Source organism: Electrona antarctica (genome assembly GCF_951216825.1).
Source record: "Electrona antarctica genome assembly, chromosome: 5".
NCBI classification, from domain to species: domain Eukaryota; kingdom Metazoa; phylum Chordata; class Actinopteri; order Myctophiformes; family Myctophidae; genus Electrona; species Electrona antarctica.
In genome coordinates, this window is record NC_136810.1 from 7,084,816 (window position 1) to 7,111,209 (window position 26,394).

General features: G+C 44.0%; 1 protein-coding gene across 2 annotated transcripts; it reads left to right on the forward strand.

Moving 5' to 3' along the window:
- Positions 1-572: 572 nt before the first annotated feature.
- Positions 573-24,216, forward strand: fcsk (fucose kinase). Of its 2 annotated transcripts, none has more exons than XM_079500482.1 (24): positions 573-709; positions 946-1,046; positions 2,381-2,532; positions 3,896-3,946; positions 4,553-4,678; positions 7,785-7,857; positions 8,530-8,627; positions 9,435-9,515; positions 11,162-11,281; positions 11,976-12,147; positions 13,054-13,160; positions 13,670-13,771; positions 14,077-14,250; positions 15,840-15,913; positions 16,138-16,535; positions 16,653-16,896; positions 17,133-17,299; positions 17,390-17,617; positions 18,229-18,372; positions 19,392-19,511; positions 20,058-20,245; positions 22,034-22,133; positions 22,312-22,535; positions 23,296-24,216. In XM_079500482.1, exons 2-24 carry the CDS (start codon positions 962-964, stop codon positions 23,365-23,367), a joined length of 3,300 nt encoding a protein of 1,099 aa, XP_079356608.1. In that variant the 5' UTR covers positions 573-709; positions 946-961; the 3' UTR covers positions 23,368-24,216. The 2 variants fall into 2 exon arrangements, with proteins under 2 accessions (XP_079356608.1, XP_079356609.1); XM_079500483.1 differs by having other exon boundaries at positions 579-718; positions 954-1,046.
- Positions 24,217-26,394: the final 2,178 nt, after the last annotated feature.

Below are 26,394 nucleotides of genomic sequence, written 5' to 3' on the forward strand. Positions count from 1 at the left end.
TCTGAATGGTTATTCTAGATGTGTAACAGTTACATGCAGTGTCTACTCTTAAGTAATAAATAAAATGCAATATTTTCACTGATCATTGCTGTCCATATACTAAAGCCCAGAGGCTGTATGTTGCTACTTGAACCAAAATACTGGTAGTAAATAGCAATATAATATATAAGTGTTTTATTAAAGCACGTATGTCCAATGATCACATGCAAAGAACAGAAGGCATTGTGTAAAGAAAATAAAAATAGCTTGCTTACACTTATACATTATCTAGACTCTAGAGTAGACATATGTATACATTCCGGGAGCCAAAAATCAAGTATATTCATCCACAGTATGTTTGGAAAGCCTTGTTTCAATTTACTGTGTTCAGTGATCATATCCGCATACTCGTACTGTATCCGGTCATTTCGGGTCATTTCCACAGATTAAAATGCATAAGCGCACACAGACGTTTCCGTATCCGCTCTGCTGCTTCCATCTGCAACATGAACGCAAAGCACATGCTCTAACCACCACCAGTACGGCAACTTGAGAGGCTCAACCGAACTTCATTGCCACATAACATAACATAACAGACCTAAGACACAGTAATGTAGAGGTTATGTTCACAGTTGAAACTTAGACCATCACTTTATCATCTCTGCTATCTGGTGGAACTGACGGCTTCTGTACAATGACGTCTACTACAGTTAATTTAAAGGAACTACAGGTGTTTAAAGTACTTTTGTTATTAGCATCGTTGCTAATTTTGCGCTAGTCCGAGGTGCGGACGCATATCGAACCAATGCTCCGTCGGACCATAGTATGCCTCCCAGGCAGAACGGGGAGGTGTGTGTTTGAGAGAGAGAGAGAGAGAGAGAGAGATACAGACAGTATGCTGTCAGAGGAGAGTCAGGAGACGAGTAACTATTGTATTTGTAATAGTGTGACTGTGTGTGTACACAGTGATTAAGAGAGAGCCATGCAGTCAGAGGAATGTGGCTTCAGGTGGACGGTGATCATTCTCAGCTGTCAACATAAAGACAGCGTGTACACCTTCCAGAGAGGTCAGTACTGGCCCTTCTCCTGGCTTATACTGGGCCGCCCTGATGGATGGATGTATGAAACTTGTTCTATTTGAATTGTTATCATTTTAATCAAACTGACTGCATAGCTGTGACATCCAAGGCAAGCGCTATTGCTAATTTGCTAATACACTACACTTTACACTACTTCAAGAATCATGATGTCATGAATCATGATTCGCCCACCCCTTTTCCCCTCACTGTATATGTTTCTTTTCCCTTTTTACCAACCTTATGATGAATTCCTGTTCTGTTCTTTGACTATATATTAGTGTCTATTTGTATGTCTCTAAATATTTTGATGAATTGAACAAGGTGGACCCTCTTGTAAACAAGTGTAATGCTTAATTGGGTCGTCCACTCACAGTTAACAGTCTTTGTATTGAGTTTGTGCTTGAAATGTACTGTAATTCTGCAAACTGTTAATAAATATTTCAATCAATCAATCAATGTTTGACAAACGTAATTTGTACTGCATCATGATTGATGACAGAGTAGAGTTAATTCCAAATGCATTCAACCACCGCGCACCGTAGGGGGGGGATTTGCTATGAATCTTTCTGTGAGACTAGAAAGAGCCACCAGTAATTCTCTAATTGTTGTCTTTAACACATTTAACTCCCAAAACAATACCTAAACAAAATACTGGGTGGCTTGCAATGGAATGTGTGAACCCTCTTGTTTTCCCAGAGGAAGAACTGTTTGTGTGCTGTGAGTCTGTGACCCGCATGACCTTTCTCAAAATGTCAACTTTGAACACTAGATCACAATCTAGCTAGGGCACGCTAAATAATAACAGATTTCAGGATTAACTACTGATTTTGATGACCCCGTGACCTTTCCTATAGAGTATAGACTATAGAGTCACCCATTACTAGTTGAATCTTGTTAATGCTGTATATCTTGAGACATAATTTATAGCCTATGACCTATAATAATAATTCTACCTGGCCATATATTTGAACATGTATACATAAAATGTGTCCTCTGGTGTCTACAATTACCCATCCTATTACTACTTGGAGCAGTGAGCTGTCATTCCACAAAACAACAGCAATTAGGGCAATTTATAAGAGTCTTGCTCAGGGACACACATCGACACATTCCTGGCCTGCCCTGGAATCGTACCTGGGACAACAAGGGCCTCTGGCTCCCCCATGACACTAACCCCTAGCTATGGCCGCCCTGACATTGTTTACATATATTTATTTTTGGTTGCTCTCTGTGTGGTAGAGTACATCCACTCATCTCTGTTTGTGTGTTTCATCCTTTGGTATGAGTTTGTATTGTGACTTCCTGTCTGTGTGTCCGCTCAGAGTTGGAGGTGCGACAGCGTCAGGGTTTCATCTCCAGAGACACGCTGTTGTTGACAGTGTCTGACCCCGGGGCCCGGCTGGGTAGTGGCGGGGCCACGCTAAACGCCCTGCTTGTTGCTGCTGAACACCTCAGTGCCCGAGCCGGGCACACGGTGAGCAATGATCATTGACAAGCATGCATGCTATTACCTCCAAGGATTAGACTGTGTGTGAAATTAACTTTTAGAGATTCATGTTCTTTGTGGAAAGAGCTAAACTAATTTATTGTTTTGTTGTTAACCCATTTTGAGTTGACCTGAGATCAGATTCTAAAAATGTTTTCTACATCCTGACAGTTTTCTGAAAAAGCTGTTTCTATGTCAGTCGTTCTTCGATTTTTCAAAAATAGCAGACCTACAAGCTCGTAGCGCGCCACTCGGCGGCGCGATATGAGCTTGTAGATCTGCTATTTTTCAATAGCTAAAGCATAACATAATGCTAACACCAAAAGGGGTTCCCTCCCAGAATGGGTTAATTCTTATTGCCTGTTTTTTGTCATTTGTCCCCAGCCTATGTAATTTTGTAAGTCTATGTTGTGTGAATTAATGAGGTTCTGTAACAGAAAGTGTGGTCAGGTTTTGGGGGGCTAACACATGTTCCAACCTCAGCACTATTGGGCATAAATCAGGTTAACTGAATCTGGTACTGGTCTAAATACTGAATCATACATTATTTATGAACAGTCAGTTTCTTTGTTGGGTGTAAATAGCCTCAGCACTCTACAAAAGAGCTGCATGGTAACATGATCACATCCAAGTAGTTTGCTGTAACCAACCACATACTGAGGGAGGGATGATACCTAGGCTGGTAATCCTGCCTGACGGCGTGCCACAGGTTTGAATCCCGATCCTTCCTGACGACCTTTGCTGTGTGTGTGTGTGTGCGTGTGCGTGTGCGTGTGCGTGCGTGCGTGCGTGCGTGCGTGCGTGCGTGCGTGCGTGCGTGCGTGCGTGCGTGTGTGTGTGTGTGTGTGTGCGCGCGCGCGTGCATGCTTCTGTGAACAAAATTATTTGGAAATGAAACTTGGTGAGAGTGATCAGTTGGCTGCCACAAAGAGAAGATTATGTTTTGGGGTGAAAGGTCAATGAAACGTTAATGATGTGACATTGGTGTATTTCTATATTATTATGACCTATTGTGTTGTTGAACATGTATGTCTCCAGGTGGTCACAGCAGATGTCCTGGACAATGCTCACATTCTATATTATTATGACCTATTGTGTTGTTGAACATGTATGTCTCCAGGTGGTCACAGCAGATGTCCTGGACAATGCTCACATTCTATATTATTATGACCTATTGTGTTGTCTCCATGTCTCCAGGTGGTCACAGCAGATGTCCTGGACAATGCTCACATTCTATATTATTATGACCTATTGTGTTGTCTCCATGTCTCCAGGTGGTCACAGCAGATGTCCTGGACAATGGTCACATTCTATATTATTATGACCTATTGTGTTGTCTCCATGTCTCCAGGTGGTCACAGCAGATGTCCTGGACAATGCTCACATTCTTATTTTACACACGGTGAGTCTAATTCAGTGTAATAATTCAGATTGCATGGTACTACAGCCTTTTAAATCAATACATTATTGTTCTAGTAGAACTACTGCTGTTGCTGCTACTATTACTACCACCACCACAAGTACTATTACTAATAATACATACAATTTATATAGCTCATTTCAAGGTACTCAAAGTTGCATTACAGAACAGGAAAAAATCCAATTATTTTAGAAAAATAAACTAGTTAAAAGCTAAAAATCACACCCGTGTGAACTGAGTGGTGCAAGGTCTTATATGCAAGGTGATCAGCTGTGGTCTGACGTAATGTCAGTGACCATAGCAACCATGCTCATTTTTCTGGGGACACAAACACACACGGGTACTAACAAAGCCAGTTGTTGGAGTGGTTTGCACCACTCAAAAATCTAGAAACCAAAAGGTAGACAAACAGTGTGTGTGGGGGGGATTTATGTAGGGAAAGCAAGTCTGAAAAGGTGGGTTTTGAGTGTGCTTCTCTTATGGGGGTCCTTAACATATATGGGCTCATGTGAGTGTCAATGTGGGGGTCCTTGACTTGGTCCTTGAAAACCACTGCTCTATAAGTCCTGTGCTGCTGTGTGTGTCCAGGGCCGTGACTTCCCCTACAGTAGCTGTAGCAGGACGTTCTGTTGGCTGTCTGTTGAGAACACACAACAGAGAGTACAAGCTCCTGTCTGCTGCTTCGACCTGCTACTACACTGTCTGAGTACACAGGTAACAATGCACTGCTACTACACTGTCTGAGTACACAGGTAACAATGTACTGCTACTACACTGTCTGAGTACACAGGTAACAATGCACTGCTACTATTCACTGTCTGAGTACACAGGTAACAAGTACTACACTGTCTGAGTAGTAGGTAACAATGCACTGCTACTACACTGTCTGAGTACACAGGTAACAATGCACTGCTACTACACTGTCTGAGTACACAGGTAACAATGCACTGCTACTATTCACTGTCTGAGTACACAGGTAACAATGCACTGCTACAGTACTACACTGTCTGAGTACACAGGCAACAATGCACTGCTACTACACTGTCTGAGTACACAGGTAACAATGCACTGCTACTACACTGTCTGAGTACACAGGTAACAATGCACTGCTACAGTACTACACTGTCTGAGTACACAGGTAACAATGCACTGCTACAGTACTACACTGTCTGAGTACACAGGTAACAATGCACTGCTACAGTACTACACTGTCTGAGTACACAGGTAACAATGCACTGCTACAGTACTACACTGTCTGAGTACACAGGCAACAATGCACTGCTACAGTACTACACTGTCTGAGTACACAGGTAACAATGCACTGCTACAGTACTACACTGTCTGAGTACACAGGTAAGAATGCACTGCTACTATTCACTGTCTGAGTACGCAGGTAACAATGCACTGCTACTATTCACTGTCTGAGTACACAGGTAACAATGCACTGCTACTATTCACTGTCTGAGTACACAGGTAACAATGCACTGCTACTATTCACTGTCTGAGTACACAGGTAACAATGCACTGCTACAGTACTACACTGTCTGAGTACACAGGTAACAATGCACTGCTACAGTACTACACTGTCTGAGTACACAGGTAACAATGCACTGCTACAGTACTACACTGTCTGAGTACACAGGTAACAATGCACTGCTACAGTACTACACTGTCTGAGTACACAGGTAAGAATGCACTGCTACTATTCACTGTCTGAGTACACAGGTAACAATGCACTGCTACTACACTGTCTGAGTACACAGGTAACAATGCACTGCTACTATTCACTGTCTGAGTACACAGGTAACAATGCACTGCTACAGTACTACACTGTCTGAGTACACAGGTAACAATGCACTGCTACTATTCACTGTCTGAGTACACAGGTAACAATGCACTGCTACTATTCACTGTCTGAGTACACAGGTAACAATGCACTGCTACTACACTGTCTGAGTACACAGGTAACAATGCACTGCTACTACACTGTCTGAGTACACAGGTAACAATGCACTGCTACAGTACTACACTGTCTGAGTACACAGGTAACAATGCACTGCTACTATTCACTGTCTGAGTACGCAGGTAACAATGCACTGCTACTATTCACTGTCTGAGTACACAGGTAACAATGCACTGCTACTATTCACTGTCTGAGTACACAGGTAACAATGCACTGCTACTATTCACTGTCTGAGTACACAGGTAACAATGCACTGCTACAGTACTACACTGTCTGAGTACACAGGTAACAATGCACTGCTACAGTACTACACTGTCTGAGTACACAGGTAACAATGCACTGCTACAGTACTACACTGTCTGAGTACACAGGTAAGAATGCACTGCTACTATTCACTGTCTGAGTACACAGGTAACAATGCACTGCTACTACACTGTCTGAGTACACAGGTAACAATGCACTGCTACAGTACTACACTGTCTGAGTACACAGGTAACAATGCACTGCTACTACACTGTCTGAGTACACAGGTAACAATGCACTGCTACTACACTGTCTGAGTACACAGGTAACAATGTACTGATACTACACTGTCTGAGTACACAGGTAACAATGCACTGCTACTATTCACTGTCTGAGTACACAGGTAACAATGCACTGCTACTACACTGTCTGAGTACACAGGTAACAATGCACTGCTACAGTACTACACTGTCTGAGTACACAGGTAACAATGCACTGCTACTACACTGTCTGAGTACACAGGTAACAATGCACTGCTACTACACTGTCTGAGTACACATGTAACAATGCACTGCTACTATTCACTGTCTGAGTACACATGTAACAATGCACTGCTACTACACTGTCTGAGTACACAGGTAACAATGCACTGCTACTATTCACTGTCTGAGTACACAGGTAACAATGCACTGCTACAGTACTACACTGTCTGAGTACACATGTAACAATGCACTGCTACTATTCACTGTCTGAGTACACATGTAACAATGTACTGCTACTACACTGTCTGAGTACACAGGTAACAATGCACTGCTACTATTCACTGTCTGAGTACACAGGTAACAATGCACTGCTACAGTACTACACTGTCTGAGTACACAGGTAACAATGCACTGCTACAGTACTACACTGTCTGAGTACACAGGTAACAATGCACTGTCTGAGTACACAGGTAACAATGCACTGCTACTATTCACTGTCTGAGTACACAGGTAACAATGCACTGCTACTATTCACTGTCTGAGTACACAGGTAACAATGCACTGCTACAGTACTACACTGTGAGTACACAGGTAACAATGCACTGCTACTATTCACTGTCTGAGTACACAGGTAACAATGCACTGCTACAGTACTACACTGTGAGTACACAGGTAACAATGCACTGCTACTACACTGTCTGAGTACACAGGTAACAATGCACTGCTACTATTCACTGTCTGAGTACACAGGTAACAATGCACTGCTACTATTCACTGTCTGAGTACACAGGTAACAATGCACTGTCTGAGTACACAGGTAACAATGCACTGCTACAGTACTACACTGTCTAAGTACACAGGTAACAATGCACTGCTACTACACTGTCTGAGTACACAGGTAACAATGCACTGCTACTATTCACTGTCTGAGTACACAGGTAACAATGCACTGCTACTACACTGTCTGAGTACACAGGTAACAATGCACTGCTACAGGTGCGAATAGGAATGTTTCAACTAATGTCTTTTGATAAGAGTCACAAATGATTAAAATATACTACAATGGCACTCAGCCTGTCTGTCTGTCTGTCTGTCTGTCTGTCTGTCTGTCTGTCTGTCTGTCTTTCTCCAGCTGTGTACAGGTTGCCCTCCAGGTGTGTGGGTTTGTAGCACAGACATGATTCTCACCATCCCGTTTGACTTTGGTGAGAATGTAAATTACTATTCAATCTTATTCTATTCTATTCAATTCTATTTATTAACGTTGTTTAGGCTTCAGTGTGAGGGGTAATGTACAGAGAAGTGCGACAAGGAGCAGTGAGAAGCAGAGGTTCTGATCAGAATCGAGTATGAACCAAAGCTGTTTAACCCATTCTGGGCGGGAACCCCTTCTGGTGTTTTAAGCATTATGTTATGCTTTAGCTATTTAAAAATAGCAGATCTACAAGCTCATAGCGCTACGAGCTTGTAGGTCTGCAATTTTTGAAAGATCGTGAAAATGTGGTGCAAATCTGTGAATATATATATATTCTTTCACAGCGTTTTAAACTCAAATCTTTCCTTCTGGGGGGGTCCCTGGAACAACATATTTTCAGATGCGGGTCTGCAGCCAAATACAGATAATTCTGGGGCTCCTTGACATGAAAAAGGTTGAGCACCACTGACAGAAACAGGTTTTTCAGAAAACTGTCAGGATTTAGCAGCCTTTTTTAATTGACCTCAGTCCAAAATGGGTTAATAATGGATATTAACTATATTAGTTTATCATTTACATTATTAACATTATTATTGCTGTGTGTGTGTGCGTGTGTGTGTGTGCGTGTGTGTGCGTGTGTGTGTGCGTGCGTGCGTGCGTGCGTGCGTGCGGGGCCGTGCAGTATTGTGTTGGGAGGGGTTTTGTGGTGTCAGAGTTGTAGCACTTCCGGGAGAAGTTTCCTATGCGGCCAATCATGGAGTTTACCTGACTGATGGACAGGTACACATTATTATTAATAGTAGTAGGAGGAGCTAATCATGTGTGTGGATGCCTGTTACTGTACTTTATACCTTTTATGTTTTTCACCCAGAATTTAATTTTAGATGTATGACTCTTTATCTAGAGATACTTCCAACAAGTCCAACAGCAGAGTAAGCTTCAATTTTGTAGTGTGTGCGTGCGTGCGTTTATGTTGGAGGTGGGCTCTGCTTTCAACCTAGACTCTTGAGGAGGACTAGCCATCTGAAGATCTTGAATGCAAAGATCACTTGCTTGTTTGTTTATATTTGGAAGCTGGGGACATGTTTATGGACTGGTGCAGTGGGGCTTGCAAATTGTGGGACTGTTTAAACCCTAAAAGCTTAGTGTCGTTGACTAGTGACACCTGCACGCGACAATGTCTAAATTAGGCTTACGTTAATTAAAGCAATGGATGTCTTTTATGGCGGAAAAACAGTGCAGCACTGACCTATGAGTTGAAAGATTCAACTGTGTTATGCTTTGACCACACCTCCTCATCTGTGATGTGCAACAACACAAAGAAAAGGTAACAGGTAACAAGCAATGGTCACCACAGATGAAGTGTTGTCAAAGTGCAACATTGCTTTTCTTTTTTATTACATATTTATAAAGAGATGGGGAACTAAGCATAGAGACATTCCAGACAAGATGAGGAGTTGTAAAGGGCCAGTCTGTGCACTGCCTGTCTGAACCACCAGGCACCCCCACAACAATGTTCTTCTGCCATAAAAGACTTTTCATTTCTTGAAGGCATGACGCTGAATAATTCCCTTTCCCTTTTCTCAGGACCAGGTAAGAAACATCATCTACAAAGGAACAATGGAGCAGATCCAACAAGCCGCAATGCCTGATGGGAAAGTTCCTCTGGTAAATCTATTGATGTTGACTTTTTGTGGGCGGTCAGGGACTAGATGGCAAAACATGGAGAAAATAACATGCAAACAAACACGTTATTTGACTTTATTTATTTTCATAAATACACAACTATATACATCAATAATCATTTTTGTTTAACCCATTTAGGCCTGACCTCAAAATTTAAAAAAAATCTTCTAAATCCTCCAGTTTTCTGAAATTAATATTTTCACGATTTTTCAAAAAATAGCAGACCTACAAGCTTGTAGCGCGCCACTCGACTCGGTGGCACGCTATGAGCTTGTAGATCTGCTATTTTTCAATAGCTAAATTATAACAATGTTTAAAACACCAAAAGGGGTTCCCGCCCAAAATGGGTTAACATGTACTGTATCTCTTGCCTGCACATTAATTCATTATGATGTAATATGCACACTTAACTGTGCACTTGTAAATGGACATTTTGCAAGATGGAGAAGATGTCACCAAATTCAGGAAGATAAAACTAGGCCGGAACCACAATGGAAACAAGTCTCTAGGGCCTTCCTAACATTTTCTAGTCTAGTTTTTATTTGTTGACGAAATTGTCAGTATATTTAGTCTTACTTTTACTAGTCATCATAGCTTAGTTTTCATTTAGTTTCCATTTAGTTTTCGTCAGTGGAAAAAGGTAGTAGTCGACGAACATTTATCGTCTTAGTCCACAAAATCAACACTGTTGTTTTCTAGGTGTCGGGTCCAGTGTTTTTCAGCAGGGAGGTGTCAGAGCGTCTGCTACAGACACACGTTACTTCTCCTTAACACTGTTGTTTTCTAGGTGTCGGGTCCAGTGTTTTTCAGCAGGGAGGTGTCAGCGTCTCCTGCAGACACGTTACTTCTCCTTAACACTGTTGTTTTCTAGGTGTCGGGTCCAGTGTTTTTCAGCAGGGAGGTGTCAGAGCGTCTCCTACAGACACACGTTACTTCTCCTTAACACTGTTGTTTTCTAGGTGTCGGGTCCAGTGTTTTTCAGCAGGGAGGTGTCAGAGCGTCTCCTACAGACACACGTTACTTCTCCTTAACACTGTTGTTTTCTAGGTGTCGGGTCCAGTGTTTTTCAGCAGGGAGGTGTCAGCGTCTCCTGCAGACACGTTACTTCTCCTTAACACTGTTGTTTTCTAGGTGTCGGGTCCAGTGTTTTTCAGCAGGGAGGTGTCAGCGTCTCCTGCAGACACGTTACTTCTCCTTAACACTGTTGTTTTCTAGGTGTCGGGTCCAGTGTTTTTCAGCAGGGAGGTGTCAGCGTCTCCTGCAGACACGTTACTTCTCCTTAACACTGTTTTCTAGGTGTCGGGTCCAGTGTTTTTCAGCAGGGAGGTGTCAGAGCGTCTCCTGCAGACACGTTACTTCTCCTTAACACTGTTTTCTAGGTGTCGGGTCCAGTGTTTTTCAGCAGGGAGGTTTCAGAGCGTCTCCTGCAAACACGTTACTTCTCCTTAACACTGTTTTCTAGGTGTCGGGTCCAGTGTTTTTCAGCAGGGAGGTGTCAGAGCGTCTCCTGCAAACACGTTACTTCTCCTTAACACTGTTTTCTAGGTGTCGGGTCCAGTGTTTTTCAGCAGGGAGGTGTCAGAGCGTCTCCTGCAGACACGTTACTTCTCCTTAACACTGTTTTCTAGGTGTCGGGTCCAGTGTTTTTCAGCAGGGAGGTGTCAGAGCGTCTCCTCCAGACACATGTTACTTCTCCTCTGGACGGCTGCACCTACCTGGGCCTGGACTCTGGAGCGCCTCCTTTAGAGGTAACCTCCTCCTTGGAGAATTTTAATGAATTGCATTTTTAATTAATTGCATTTTTATAGCGCTTTTCCAAGTGCTCAAAGCGCTTTACAATGGTTCATTCATTCATACATTGGGAGGTGAAGCGGCGAACAGTCGACGCCAGCGTCCTCACTTCCCACATTCACACACCAACGGTGGCGAGCTCACACCGACCGACTCATTGGAGGCAATGTAGGTAGGGTTCAGTGTCTTGCCCAAGGACACTTCGACATGTGGACAGGAGGAGCCGGGATTCGAACCGCCGACCCAGGGATTATTGGACGACCTGCTCTACCTCCTGAGCCACAGCCGCCCTAATTTTGTTCACAGTTCACACATTCATTAGCCCACAAAAACCGGGAAAGCAGTCAAGTGTATTCTTCTCAAATCTTTGCTTCGGGGGTCCCTGGAACAAAATATTTTGAGATGGGGTCCTGAGATGGGGGTCTGAGATGGGGGTCATTCATATACTGTTGGGGTTCCTTGATATCAAAGTTTGAGAACCACTGATATCGCAACGTTTTCTTTTTTCTGTTCGGATTTCGAAGACATTTGTAGAATTGGCATCAGATCCTAATGAGTTAAGAATGAATAATGATACTCTTTCTCCTTGTTTTTTGCTTTTACTCTCTCTGTTTTAATAGTTTTGGTCTCTCTGTGTGTCTCTGTCCGTAGATATCGCTGTTCCTGGACATCTTACTGTGTTTGTGTTCAGAACAGACTGAGACTCAGTTTGTGACCGAGGACAGAGCAGGCTGCAGTTCTCCCACTGGACCGCAGGGGGCGACGGTGAAGAGCGGCAGAGCAGAGCTGTGGAAGACCCTGAGAGGAACACCTCTCAGTATGGGTAATGCAACACAGAAGTACCCTCAATATGATGTGTTCTTCCTTTAAATATCATTATTAGAAATATGAATGCCAAGGACCATAATCGTGGTCAACTTTGTTAGAATATGTACTCTTTTGCGACCACAGGTCGCATTTACTATGAAAACGTGCATTTCTCGTTAGTCAGTCTGTCCGTCACACCACGCATCCATATATGGTCATGCCTTGTGACATCACATGAGCAACCTCAAACCCTTAGATCTCCATATATGGAGCTGACCTGTTCTGACATTACATTATGTTGATCCTTCCCCATCTGTCCTTCCTCTTCAATGTCTCCCTTGTCCATTCAAACTCTAGACGGGCCTGCCTAGAAACTAGAGCCCCGGAAATTAAGGCCTCATCAAACCCTGTACACTCAAGACACTTCCCCCGCTGCCACCCTTATGGGACAAGGATACCAGGGTCAGAGACTGTGGACACTTTGTCACTGCCTATACCCCTTTTCCCTAAACTTCTTTGCCTTTTTGAGTGGTGCAAACCACTCCAACAACCAGCTTTGTCTGTACCCGTGTACCTGTACGTGTACCCGTGTACCTGTACGTGGGACCCAAAAAAATGAGCATGGTTACCATGGTCACTGACATTACGTCAGACCACAGCTGATCACGCTATATAAGACCTTGCACCACTCAGTTCACACAGGTGTGATTTCTTTTACTATTTTGAAAAACATTTTACATATTTCAACTAGCCGATCTACATCGACACGGGGTAAGGCAGTGACGAAAATAAGGGCCCAAAGTTCCTCTGATCCTATCCTAGAATGATCATGAAGAGACGGCGACAGTTGCTGCCGACTGGTTTGACGTCTGTCTGTCTCTGTTGTCTGTTGTTGTTGTATAATATGATATCATTCCCACAGTGTGTGTTGCTGGTGGTTGCTATGACTACCTGACTCTCTCTGGGAGAGAACACGTCCTTCGCATGACGCGGAACGGAACCGTCCCAAACATTTTATCACACATCCAGGTGAGATCTCTCCATTTCTGCTCTCAATATCCATTTCTTTGCATTTTGTAAATTATAGTTGGGTGGATGCAGATGTGGTTCGTCACCAGTTTAAAGCTGTTAGTATTGTTTTTGTTTTGATTTCTTAAGGGGTGCTAGCCCCTTCTATAAACAGCTTTTGTCCCCGCACGTCTCAAGATTTGCCATTGACAATAAAGGGGAATTCCGGTCAAATGTCCGCTAAATCTTTTTCCCGCCCGTCAATATTTGCCATTGACAATGAACGGAGAAATGAGGTCAGAATTCCGCTAAATATGACGTAAATTAACAAAACATTAAACGCCATTGACATTGAAGGGTAAATATGTAAATGAGCAAATCGGCTAACCAATCACATGTTGGTGGGAGCGCTTGGCCAATAAGGGACCACCTTATGTACCTTATGTAGCAATGTCAAATGTCCGCTAACATAAATTGATGTACTGTGACAAGAGCGCCCCTCATTTCACACAGGTGTGATTTTTTTATAGAGAGAGGAGACGGTGAGCACCACGGCCAGGGTCATTAACAGCATCCTGGAGGGAGACATCACTGTGGCAACCGGAGCAGTGGTGCAACACTGCCATCTACAGGTTCGGGAGGCTCACTTCAATCTGACCATTTCACATGTCAGTCAATGTCAGCTGTCATTCTAATCCAGAGACAAAGTAGTACAATAAACATTTGATGTTTCACTCTGAGGTAGACGAAAGTCGAAACGTCAGTCACGTACAAAATAATAAACATGTGCAGACTAGTCGAGTGCTCCGGTATATTTTATCTGGGTAGTCTCTCCTGAAGTGCTGTATTCTCTCTCAGTACAATAAACAAACATAGCTGATGTCTTTTTAAGTCAATGACATATATGTCTCTCTGACCTTAACCTTTTTCTACTCAGGGTCCTCTTGTGGTGCCTTCAGGATGTTTGCTGTCTGGCCTGGAGGTTACATCATCATCGCACCTGAGGGAGCTGGCACTGACTGAGGACGTCATCATACAGGCACAGCGTGTCCAGTTGGGAGAGTTGAAGCTGTGTGTCTACACCGTAGTGGGATCACTGGATGATCTGGAGGTAGGTTGGGAGAGTTGAAGCTGTGTGTCTACACCGTAGTGGGATCACTGGATGATCTGGAGGTAGGTTGGGAGAGTTGAAGCTGTGTGTCTACACCGTAGTGGGATCACTGGATGATCTGGAGGTAGGTTGGGAGAGTTGAAGCTGTGTGTCTACACCGTAGTGGGATCACTGGATGATCTGGAGGTAGGTTGAGAGAGTTGAAGCTGTGTGTCTACACCGTAGTGGGATCACTGGATGATCTGGAGGTAGGTTGGGAGAGTTGAAGCTGTGTGTCTACACCGTAGTGGGATCACTGGATGACCTGGAGGTAGGTTGGGAGAGTTGAAGCTGTGTGTCTACACCGTAGTGGGATCACTGGATGACCTGGAGGTAGGTTGGGAGAGTTGAAGCTGTGTGTCTACACCGTAGTGGGATCACTGGATGATCTGGAGGTATGAAGACACAATTCCTTTTTGCTTAGGAAGGTTCCTGAGTTAACACATTTTGGGCGGGAACCCCTTTTGGTGTTAGCATTATGTTATGCTTTAGCTATTGAAAAATAGCAGATCTACAAGCTCATAGCGCGCCACCGAGTGGCGCGCTATGAGCTTGTAGGTCTGCTATTTTTGAAAAATCGAAGAACGACTGACATAGAAACATAGCTTTTTCAGAAAACTGTCAGGATGTAGAAGACATTTTTAGAATCTGATCTCAGGTCAAAATGGGTTAAATGACCCAGAACTATCTAAGCGTAGTGTAGAATTCTATCAATCCTATGGGAAGGTGCTTCAGTGCATCCTCCTCCTCTATCTCCTTAACACCCTTTATGACAGGGTGTCACAGGAAAGGAGATTTGCTGTCCTACAATAGACCATATTCACAATTTCACACACAGCGGCCATCTTGCCATTAAGTTAATGGAAGCGTGGCAACTAGCCACTATTTTCAATTGACATCCCATACATCCAAACAGAAAAGTCCTATCTGATTCCATTAACCCATTTAGACCTGAGGACGATTCTAAAAAATGTCTTCTAAATCCTGACAGTTTTCTGAAATACCCATGTTTCTATATCAGTCGCCAAACATTTTCATGTCAAGGACCCCCAAAAATGATATGTACCGGTAAGTGGCCTCCGACCCCCATCTCAAAATATGTTGTTCCAGGGACCCTCCAGAAGCAAAGATTTGAGTTAAAAATGTTCGCTCTGAAATAATATATATTCAAAGACTTCAAAATCATTCTCATGATTTTCCAAAAATAGCAGATCTACAAGCTCGTAGCGTGCCACTCGGTGGCGTGCTATGAGACATTTTGGAAGTGCTTGCTTTCAGTAAAGCAATGTCCTGCTGCCTCCTGCATTATGTGCAATTTCAAAACGGGTGGTACGCAGGGCCGTTGAGTGATTTTCAACGAGTGCTTGAGCGATTTAAGTCATGTGTGTTGTGTGTTTGTGTTTGTTAGTTATAAGATGACAGAACATTTCATTTGTATTTGGCTGTAATACCAGTCCAGAATATCTATTCTTTGAGCCTATGTACTCCACAGAGAAAATTACTAGACCCATGTCTCTCTTCTCTTCTCTTCTCTTCTCTTCTCTTCTCAGGTGTCCTATGACGCCAGTAGTTCCACTTTCCTCAACCAGAGCTGGAGTCTGTTCTTCAAACGCACTGGAATACAGTAAGACATCCTCTCCTCTCCCCTCTCCCCCTTTCTCCTTATGTTTAACCTCCTGTATCCACCTCTCCTCTCCCCTCTCCTCCTTATGTTTAACCTCCTGTATCCACCTCTCCTCTCCCCTCTCCTCCTTATGTTTAACCTCCTGTATCCACCTCTCCCCTCTCCTCCTTATGTTTAACCTCCTGTATCCACCTCTCCTCTCCATCTCTTCTCTTCTCTCTCAGACCAGAGGAGCTGTGGAGTTCAGCCAGACACCGCTCTCTCCTGGAGGCTCGCTTGTTCCCGGTCCTCCAGGCCAGTAGGGGGTTTGTGGAGCTGCGGGGAGGTGTGGCCTGGCTGCTGGGGGGTGGGGCTTCTCTGCCAGTGGGCAGGGCTGGGAGCGGTGCATGTAGTTTCTCTGTGGAGCGCTGGCGGGACGCATGGAGGCTGTCAATGAGAGAGGTGATGTCGCTCACCCACCAGGAGGCGGAGCTCCACTGGAGGGAGGAGCTTCTGTTCATGGCTGGGCGAAGGAGGGTGATTGACAGTTTGAGGGGCCAATCAGACGTCAGTCTGTTGCCATGTTTCAGAGCGGCGGTGCTTGGAGGACAGGAGGCGGCGCTACTGGAGACACTTGATAAGAGTAAGACCGTCGTCTGGAAGCTCAGAGGGAAATAATGTATTTGGACTGTATTAAACTAAATATATATTTATTTTACTGGGCATGATGACAATCCTCTCTCTATGTCTCTTTTTCTAGTTGCCGCAGGGAGTGGGGGAAGTCAGTCGGAGGACCTGGTTGAGACGGTTGGCGTGTCGGCGAGGTCCCTGGCGTGCATCGCTGACGTCCTGGTCTGCCTAGCAGGGGAGGGTGGGAGGGGCGGGCTCAGGAGCGGACCTGCCGCCAATCAAGCCTGGAGCCATGCCTACTTCCTGTTGGAGGCGGGAGACCTGAGGGGTGGAGTCACGGCCCTGGCAGCCCAGAGAGTCCGTTGGATGGGCAGGTGAGAAGGGCCCCTCTGCCTCCGGGAGTGTTGGGGTTGACAGTAATCCTTGGGGGCAGTGTCCAGTCAGTCCAGAGGAAGGGTTTTTTAGCTGCCAGTGCTTTGCTGCCAGTGCAGGAATCTAGCTAAGTGCAGGTGTAGACATGATATCCAAAGTACTGAAACTCTTTCTGTGGACATTAAGAGTCCGACAAATGATTTTAATGTGACTGTGTGTGTTGATTGCCCCCGGACAGGCCCGACCTGTTGGTGCGAGCTGCTCGTCACTATGAAGGCGCGGGTCAGATCCTGCTTAGACAGGCTGTGATGTCATCACAGAGGTTTGTCTCTATTGGACAAGGAGAAGTCCCGCCAATAGGGGAGTGGCAGGAAGTAGAATGCCCCGCAAGACTGGATCTAGCTGGTAAGTTTAGAAGTGGACATTCCATTCTATTGATGTTGCGTGTTTTGAATTAGTACATACATTAATACATATACATCATGTTCTGTTCAGGTGGTTGGAGTGACACCCCGCCCATCGCCTTTGAGCAAGGCGGTTCAGTGACTAATGTAGCGGTGCGAGTGGACGGCAGGCGTCCCATTGGTGCCAGGGCCCGCCGCATCACAGAACCTCGACTCCTATTGGTCAGCCACAACGGGGGGCGGGACTCTGGAGTTGCCACGGAGACGGTGTGCGAGAGACTGGTGGACCTGAAGGATTACTGTCAACCTCATGCTCCTGGTGAGACACTGTTTATAATACCGGTAATTACTATTAACCCATTAAGACCTGAAGCCGATTCTAAAAATGTCTTCTAAATCCTGATGTTGATTTATCAGTGGTTGCTCAAACGTTTTCATGTCAAGGACCCCCAGAAATCATATGTATTATGTGCTGATCAGTGCCATATTTCACGTGTACGCCATAGAGTATAAAGAAGGATAGAGACTGAACTGGCGCGAAGCTCCCCCCGCTATTCATGTCAGTGGAAGTTGCTCAGTGGCGTTTTGAAGCACCCGGAAGGACCGTCTACTTCCGCCTTTTTTCGATTTGGGCACCAAAATTTGGTGCCCAAAATGCGGAAGTGCAAACGCACTCAGCGTTAAAGCCCAGCTGCACGGGGTTTCCTCGTCATACTTCCACGGGTCCGCCTGCAGTCCCTCCTCTTACCACTAGGGCCCAGTGCTTTAACGTTGGAGAGCCTCACTGGCCCCTTGGTGTACGCTGCCAGTAGGCCAGTGAAGTAGCTCCACACATTTTCACGTATGATTTAAAAAAACCTCTCTAGTTATTATTAATATCAATAGTATTGAATGTGTGTGTGTGTGTGCGTGTGCGTGTGTGTGTTCCAGGAGCCTTGTTGAAGGCAGTGTGCGTGTGTAGCAGTGTGGTGTCTCTCTCCTCCCAGCATACATTGCAGGAGCAGCTCCTCCTTCACTGGGGAGGAGGACTCGAAGTCCACAGCTGGTCACTCCTGCCTACCGGCTCTGGACTGGGTAAGATATGATATAAATGCAAGGGGGCACGGTGGCGCTGTCAGTAGCGCTGTCACCTCACAGCTAGAAGGTTCTGGGTTTGATTCCTGCTGTGGGTGCTGGGGCGTGTTCTCTCTTCCGTTCCGGAGTTCTTCTCCCCGTGTCCCATAGGGTAGGCCCCCTCACAAAAAGCAAGCAATAATCCTGGTCTCTATACTGCCTCCCCCTGGCCAGCTGGGGCGCCTGATGGAGGAGAAAGGAACTGGTTGGAATAACGTGTTCCTTCCACACGCTACGTCCAACCGGGCAAACTCCCCTCTGTCAGGTAAAAAGAAGTGTCTTGGACTCCTCATGCATTGAAGGAAGCATGAGGTCAGTCTGTTGCTCTCATCAGGCTGGCAGAGGAAGTGTAGCGCCCAGGATTACACTAGAGAATTGACACTGGGTGAAGAAAATTGGGTTACAAAAATCTTGGGATAAAAAATTTGGAAAAAAGAAAAGATATGATAATTCAGTGTACTACTTATACATTATACTACTGGTTCTGGACTTGGTAAAATGGTAATATACTTATAGATTATACTACAATATTGTTGCTGTTGGGCAGAAACCCCTTATCTCCATATTGTAATGTTTTGTGTTTTTTCGTAAATTAACTTGTACATCTGCTACTTTTGCTATTTTTGACGGGTGCTAGCCCCTCCTAGATTCTGTCCTAACACAAACATGAAATGCCATTGACAATGAATGGAGAATTTACGTCAACACAGTTTAGAAGGGTATTCATTGCTTAGTTTTTGAGTAAAATTTGAGAACCATTGTACATAAATGACATTATATAGATGAATAAAGTGTTTTCCAGCCCTAGAACTACTGCTCCTTTCTTATCCTACCAGGACCTCTAGTACTGCTGCTTTTATATCCTACCAGGACCTCTAGTACTGCTGCTTTTATATCCTACCAGGACCTCTAGTACTGCTGCTTTTATATCCTACCTTATTACTACAACTCTGTCTGTCTGACTGCTGGTCTTCCTGCAGGTACCAGCAGTATCCTGGCGGGGGCGCTGTTAGCTGCGGTGTATAGGTGTACAGGAAGGACCTACGATACTGACTCCCTGATCCATGCTGTCCTACACCTGGAACAGATGTTAACTACAGGTCTGTCTGTCTCCCACACAGATAGAAAGATAAAATAGATTAGATTAATATATTAAGATTAATTCATATGACTGTAGTATTAGTCTACTCTAGAGCATTGAAGTCTGACTTAATTTACGCACGCTACCTGGGTCACGTGACCTGATTCTACGTCTCCCCATTCTGAATTCCCATAGACGTGTTTAATATCGCGGCATATAAGAACTGTGTTCCAAAAATGGAAAAACAAATGAGCCTGGCGGCTTGAGTCATATTGGTATGAAGCATCAACCGACGGTGAGAAATCGTTACCCCCGCCGAATTAATACAATTTTCACCAGAAACGGACTGTACTATCAAATATGAGTGACTGACTATCATAAACGATACAGAGCCACCTCCCTGACCACAGCGCCGGGACAGTTTGTTTGTTTTTGGACCACAGTTCTTATATGAGACGATTCTAAGACGACCCAATGTTATTTTCCATAGAGAAAAACCTCCGAGCGAGTGACGTCAGGAATTCGGTACTCTTATTATAGTATTTTATTATCTCTTTTCCTTCAGGTGGAGGTTGGCAGGACCAGGTCGGCGGGTTGGTTAAAGGTGCTAAGGTGGGTCGCAGTAAAGCCTCGCTCCCACTGCGGGTGGAGGTGGAGCCCATCGTTATGCCTAACGACTTCCTGGTTTCTCTGGAGCAACACCTCCTATTGGTCTACACTGGCAAGACCCGCCTTGCACGCAACCTCCTGCAGGTAAGCCCTGCCTCCTAGAGGAAATCAGCAAGAACCATTTCCTGTGTGTTTAAAAGGTAACAAGTCACGACTAGAGTTTAGATTTAATATCCACATTAATTGTGCTTACATTTCTGTCACAATACACCTGGATCATGACTTTTATTTACTTAAGTCCTGCCTACAGTTTGCCTATATTGACTGACATGCTCAAAAAGGATGCCAGGTTGAAATGGGTTGAGACAAATTATGACGGGGAAAAATTATCTATAATCTATTTATTCACCAGAGAGAACTTATGCAACATTGTCCCTTATACAGGTCAGTTATACATACATTGTCAGTTTTGAAATAAGTCTAATAACAGCGTGACCTCCCTTTCCAGTCTATAGCTATTGCTGTCAGGTTACCATGTTTGCAGTTACTTTGTGCACAAAGACACATACATCACTATGCAATGTTGTGCGGTGAAATCTGGATGGCCTCCTCCCTGCATTGACAGACTGGATGCTTCTATGCATGTTAACTAGTGTGGTGATGGTCTGCGTTAAACGGAAATGGTGATCTTTATAAAAACTTCACCCAAGTACAAAAGTGCTTCACAAGAACACCGTTGGTGCAATTAACCCATTTAGGCCTGACCTCAAAATTTTAAAAAAATCTTCTAAATCCTCCAGTTTTCTGAAATAAATATTTTCACGATTTTTCAAAAATAGCACACCTACAAGCTCCTATGAGCTTGTAGATCTGCTATTTTTCAATAGCTAAATTATAACATAATGTTTAAAACACCAAAAGGGGTTCCCGCCCAAAATGGGTTAAGAGATTCACTGAAATAAATAAATGTTTACATGCATAAAATAACAACTTTCACACTCTTCATTGGTTTCACATTCACAAAGGTGTGGGCTAGCTGTGACTGGTCTACTACTATGATTCTCCTTTGGACATATTTGATCTTATTTAGACAGGATATACCCTGTTTATAGACTTGTTATGGAAAGCATCTGTGACATTTGACATTTTTCCGTTGGCTATTCGAAAATAGCAGATCTACAAGCTCACAGTATGTTACTTCGTGCCACGCTGCAAGCTTGTACGTCTGCTAATTTTGATTATTATTATTTTGTTTTAATCTTGAAAGTTCAGAGAACTACTGATGTAGAATCGGCCTCAGGTCTTAATGGGTTAATGTGGTGTGATTTCCATGTTAGAATAGAATAGAATAGAATGAAACACAAATGGAAACATGCCTTTTGGCTTCGGTGTACATTGTGTGGTGTGTAGGTGGTCAGAATCAGAATCAATCTTTATTGTCACATCACATTACAAGTAAGGTGGGTGAAAAACGTGGTTGTGTACAGTAGGCTCATCAATCATTGCAGTGAAGAAGGATAGAGAAAAGAGAGGAGCATAAAGTGCATAATATGGTGACGGTGCGTTTTAACAGCGGGAGAACAACAAATCTAGTAGGTGTTCCTGCTTATGTCCTCGTATAGGTACCTATGTCCTCGTATAGGTGGTGTGAAGGGTAAACAAAGCAACACATGAATTTGATTGGCTATCGCCGGACGATATCGTCCAAAGATGAAATGTTTTCATGTTTTCGGGCGACGTTCCTCCGCCCACTTTTCGACTATCGCGTCTTCGCCTGCTGTCGCCGATAGTTGCCCGGTCCCATAGACAAATTATAACGCACTTCCGGGGAAAATACGTCAGGCTGTCGCCCGCTGTTACAACGTACTGTGAGGATGATGTGGTGGTTGTTGGCTGTCGTGGTAACGGTGTTTGTTGTTGCGTGTGGACAAGGACGTTGTTCGTAGCTGGTACAGTCGCCTGCCCTCCATCGTTCACAACGTCCAGCAGCTGGTCCACAACTCTGAGGAGTGTGCCAAAGCCTTATCAGAAGGTAGGAAGTACATCTATGTATAATTGTATATAACAAAACTGTATTTGTTTTTGTTGATTGATTGGATACGTTATTAACTAGAAATGTAAACAGCATGTGGTACAGTAAGGCATTACAGGATCACTTCACCACTTTTCAACCTACCTTCATATAATAGGTACATGATACTGTCCTCCAGGTAGTCTATCCAGGCTCGGGGTGTGTCTGGATGTGTCCTGGCAGCAGAAAAAGGTGATGGCTCCGGGCTGCGAGCCAGGGGCCGTCAGGGCCATGATGAGAGCCCTGAGGCCTCTGGTACTGGGGCAGAGCCTGGCGGGGGCCGGAGGTGGAGGGTTCCTCTACCTGCTGACCAGAGAACCAGACCAGAAGCACACGGTCCTCCAGACTCTCAGGGACACAGCGGTGAGCAACGTTCACCATATAAAGCTATCATTATTACTCTGCTTCCTGTCATGACAACATGACAGGAACATCCCCGACCTTGGGCAGTGGTTCTCAAACAGCCGTGAGGATATTGCAAGTGGGCTCCCAAATAATTGACAAAACACTACGATAATATGACATTAAAATATATATAATCTTTTTTTTAAGACTATATTTCCTTTTTCATACGTGAGGTAGAAATGTGTTTGGGTGTGTTGAAACTGTCCCCTAGAGGACAATGCTGTTTACCAAACCAAACTTAGCTGTCCCCTAGCCTATTCTGGGCGGGAACCCCTTTTGGTGTTTTAACCCTTCTGGACAGGAACCCCTTTTGGGGTTGTGTGCAGTATGTACAGTATTCAAAAAAATGTGATTTTTTTTTATGCTATATTAATATTTGAAGTTTTTTTGAAAACCTAGGTCAGGATTTAGACAGCATTTTTAGAATCGGCCTCAGTCCAAAATGGGCTAGAGGACAGTGCTGTTTACCAAACCAAACGTATCACATACTCCTATTTTACCGCTGTAGTGCCGAAATGATTTCGGCCCCTCAGAAATTTTCAGTAGCACCGAAGAGCCGACTTTAGGACGGTACCCCCCCCGAACCTCAAATGACGTCACATTGTAGGCTCTACAGAGCCGAACCGACTTTTATTCGGCTCTAAAATAGTAGTATGAATCGCGCCTTAGTGGATGGTTATTGATCAGTATTTGACAGAATTGATCGGTGTGTTTCTAGGGTCTGGGAGACTTCAGTGTTCACTCTGTACAGCTGGACATGGAGGGAATCACCGTGGTGACGGCATCCTGACACACACACACACACACACACACACACACACACACACACACACACGCCCGCGTGCGCACACAGGAAACCGAGGTACCCTGGGCCTGGGTTTCTGCTTATCATTGGTAATGATTGATAGCAAAATGTAATAATGCCAATATGTTGATGTAACTGTTTTAAGTTGAGGTAGAGAGGGTATGCGCATGCATAAAGTGAGTGGCAAAGTGAGTTTAACGTTGTTTAATGCAATCAGTTAGGACTTTTCTGTTTGGATGTATGTCGAGGCCAGAAAGTATTTTTTGCCACTCAGTAGGCGTTCCCCCATAACCTCCGTGTATGATGATGATGTCACGTGCATACCCTCTATTGAGTCTGTATTTCTATGAAGGTGACATTGAATGTTAGGAAACATGATTACTGGTATCTATTTCTTGATTATTGAGGCTTTTTTAAAACAGTATTACCATACCTCAATGGTGGGAAAATGAATCCCACTAGAGAAAATCAAATCAAATCACGTTTATATATATTATTTTTTTATTCCATATGGGATTCAATTCCATATCAACAAACATTTCATTTCACCCATAAATATTAGTACAATATGCAAATGTATTAGCAGTGTTCTGGACGTCTATTTGATTTAATAATCACATAGATAGAAGTAGCCAGTTGTAACGGTATCTATTTCTGTATCAGCAGTGTTTATGGACGTCTGTAAATTATTTTTAATAATCATAGTTTATGTAAACGAATGAATGAATATTATAGCTATTTTTGTAAATGATTTGATTATTTCTTTTGTACAGTGATTTAACATCAGTATTCAGTTTCAACTTGATCCTTTTTACTTTTTAATAAATATTTGGTAATAAATATTTATAAATATTTGGTACAGAAGAAAATCTATCCCTGTGGCGTGTGTGTGTGTGTGTGTGTGTGTGTATGTGTGCGAGAGAGTGAGTGAGTGAGAGAGATTGAGTGAGTGTGAGAGAGTGGGACAGACTGTGAGAAGATAAGGTAAAACATCTGCACACTGGAAACTTTAAAGACTGCGAAGTGCCGCACCGGCAAACAACATTCGGCCAAAATGTCCTCTCAGTACAGGGCTGTATAAAATGGAATGGACTTCCTCTGCATATAAGGGAATGTGCTACATTTTCCTCCTTTAAATACAATTTGAAAAAATGGTTGCTTGAAAATCAAAGCTGCAACCATTTATAATTATTTTAGGTGTATCTCTTTGTATGCTGTATCAGAGAGCTTATTAGAGTAAACCTACCCTAATAATAGTTTAATCTTTTCTTATTTTTTATTCTTACTAGTCTTAATACGTTTGAAATGTACTAGGTATTTGTATGCTATGTCCTGTATGTCAGCCCTGTTTGTACTGTTTGATGTTCAATGTCTGGGGACTGCAGATGGAAATTAGCACACATTGTCCCGACTAAATAAACAAATAAAGTAAGTAAAGTAAAGCTCCCAAAACGTGCTTTATTAATGGCGCGTTACTTTCAACCTTATACTGTAGGTTTTTTCCCCTGTTGCAGACCTTTGAAACATTATGAAACATAATGATTGAAACATTAATAAAATAACGCACCATTAATAAAATAAGTATTGGGAGCTTTAAACCAGTAGAGGAAATCTTGAAAAAACAAGAGGGTGACCGCCAGAGCCGGATTTACCTTACTGAGGGCCCCCCTTGGGGCTATTTTGTTTTCATTTTGGGGTACCCAGGCCCCTAAAAAGAGAGGCAGGCAGACAGGCAGGCAGGCAGGCAGAAGCTCTCAATGGTTTAACCATAATACAACTAAATACAATAACTATACACACATTTCACTTGAATTGGAGGATTTTGTTTGGGCTGCAGCCCACCCTAGCCCAACGGTAAGTCCGGCTCTGGTGACCGCACACGCCAATAGCCAGAGTGCCAATATTTTATTAGGACAGCAGGTAAGACAAAAATGAATCCAACATTTCGGCGGTTAAGCCTTCATCAGGGAATGAAAACCAGCTTTAAACCAGTATGCAGATGTTTTGACCTTATTTTCCTTGATTCTTGCCTTGATGTCCAGCACCTGGCCTAAAGACAGGTATACAAGATGTGCACCTTGATGTCCAGCAGCTGGCCTAAAGACAGGTATACAAGATGTGCACCTTGATGTCCAGCAGCTGGCCTAAAGACAGGTGGCAGCGGTGGCAGCGGTGGCAGCGGTGGCCGAACGGATAGCGGCGCGGTCTAGATACCGGAAGGTTCCCAGTTCGAACCAGCCGTCCGACACGTTAAAATTACCACCGCTGAAATGCCCTTGAACAAGGCATCAACCACTACGATGAAATGTGTTCTATGAGCAGGGCCTGGCTGGAAACAAGTTCTTGAGCTTAGCCCAGATACCCTGGGTAAATATAGATTTCATTTCATTTCATTTCATTTCATTTCATTTCAGGTATACAAGATGTGCACCTTGATGTCCAGCAGCTGGCCTAAAGACAGGTATACAAGATGTGCACCTTGATGTCCAGCAGCTGGCCTAAAGACAGGTATACAAGATGTGCACCTTGATGTCCAGCAGCTGGCCTAAAGACAGGTATACAAGATGGGCACCTTGATGTCCAGCACCTGGCCTAAAGACAGGTATACAAGATGGGCACCTTGATGTCCAGCAGCTGGCCTAAAGACAGGTATACAAGATGTGCACCTTGATGTCCAGCACCTGGCCTAAAGACAGGTATACAAGATGGGCACCTTGATGTCCAGCAGCTGGCCTAAAGACAGGTATACAAGATGGGCACCTTGATGTCCAGCAGCTGGCCTAAAGACAGGTATACAAGATGTGCACCTTGATGTCCAGCACCTGGCCTAAAGACAGGTATACAAGATGTGCACCTTGATGTCCAGCACCTGGCCTAAAGACGGGTATACAAGATGTGCACCTTGATGTCCAGCACCTGGCCTAAAGACAGGTATACAAGATGGGCACCTTGATGTCCAGCAGCTGGCCTAAAGACAGGTATACAAGATGGGCACCTTGATGTCCAGCACCT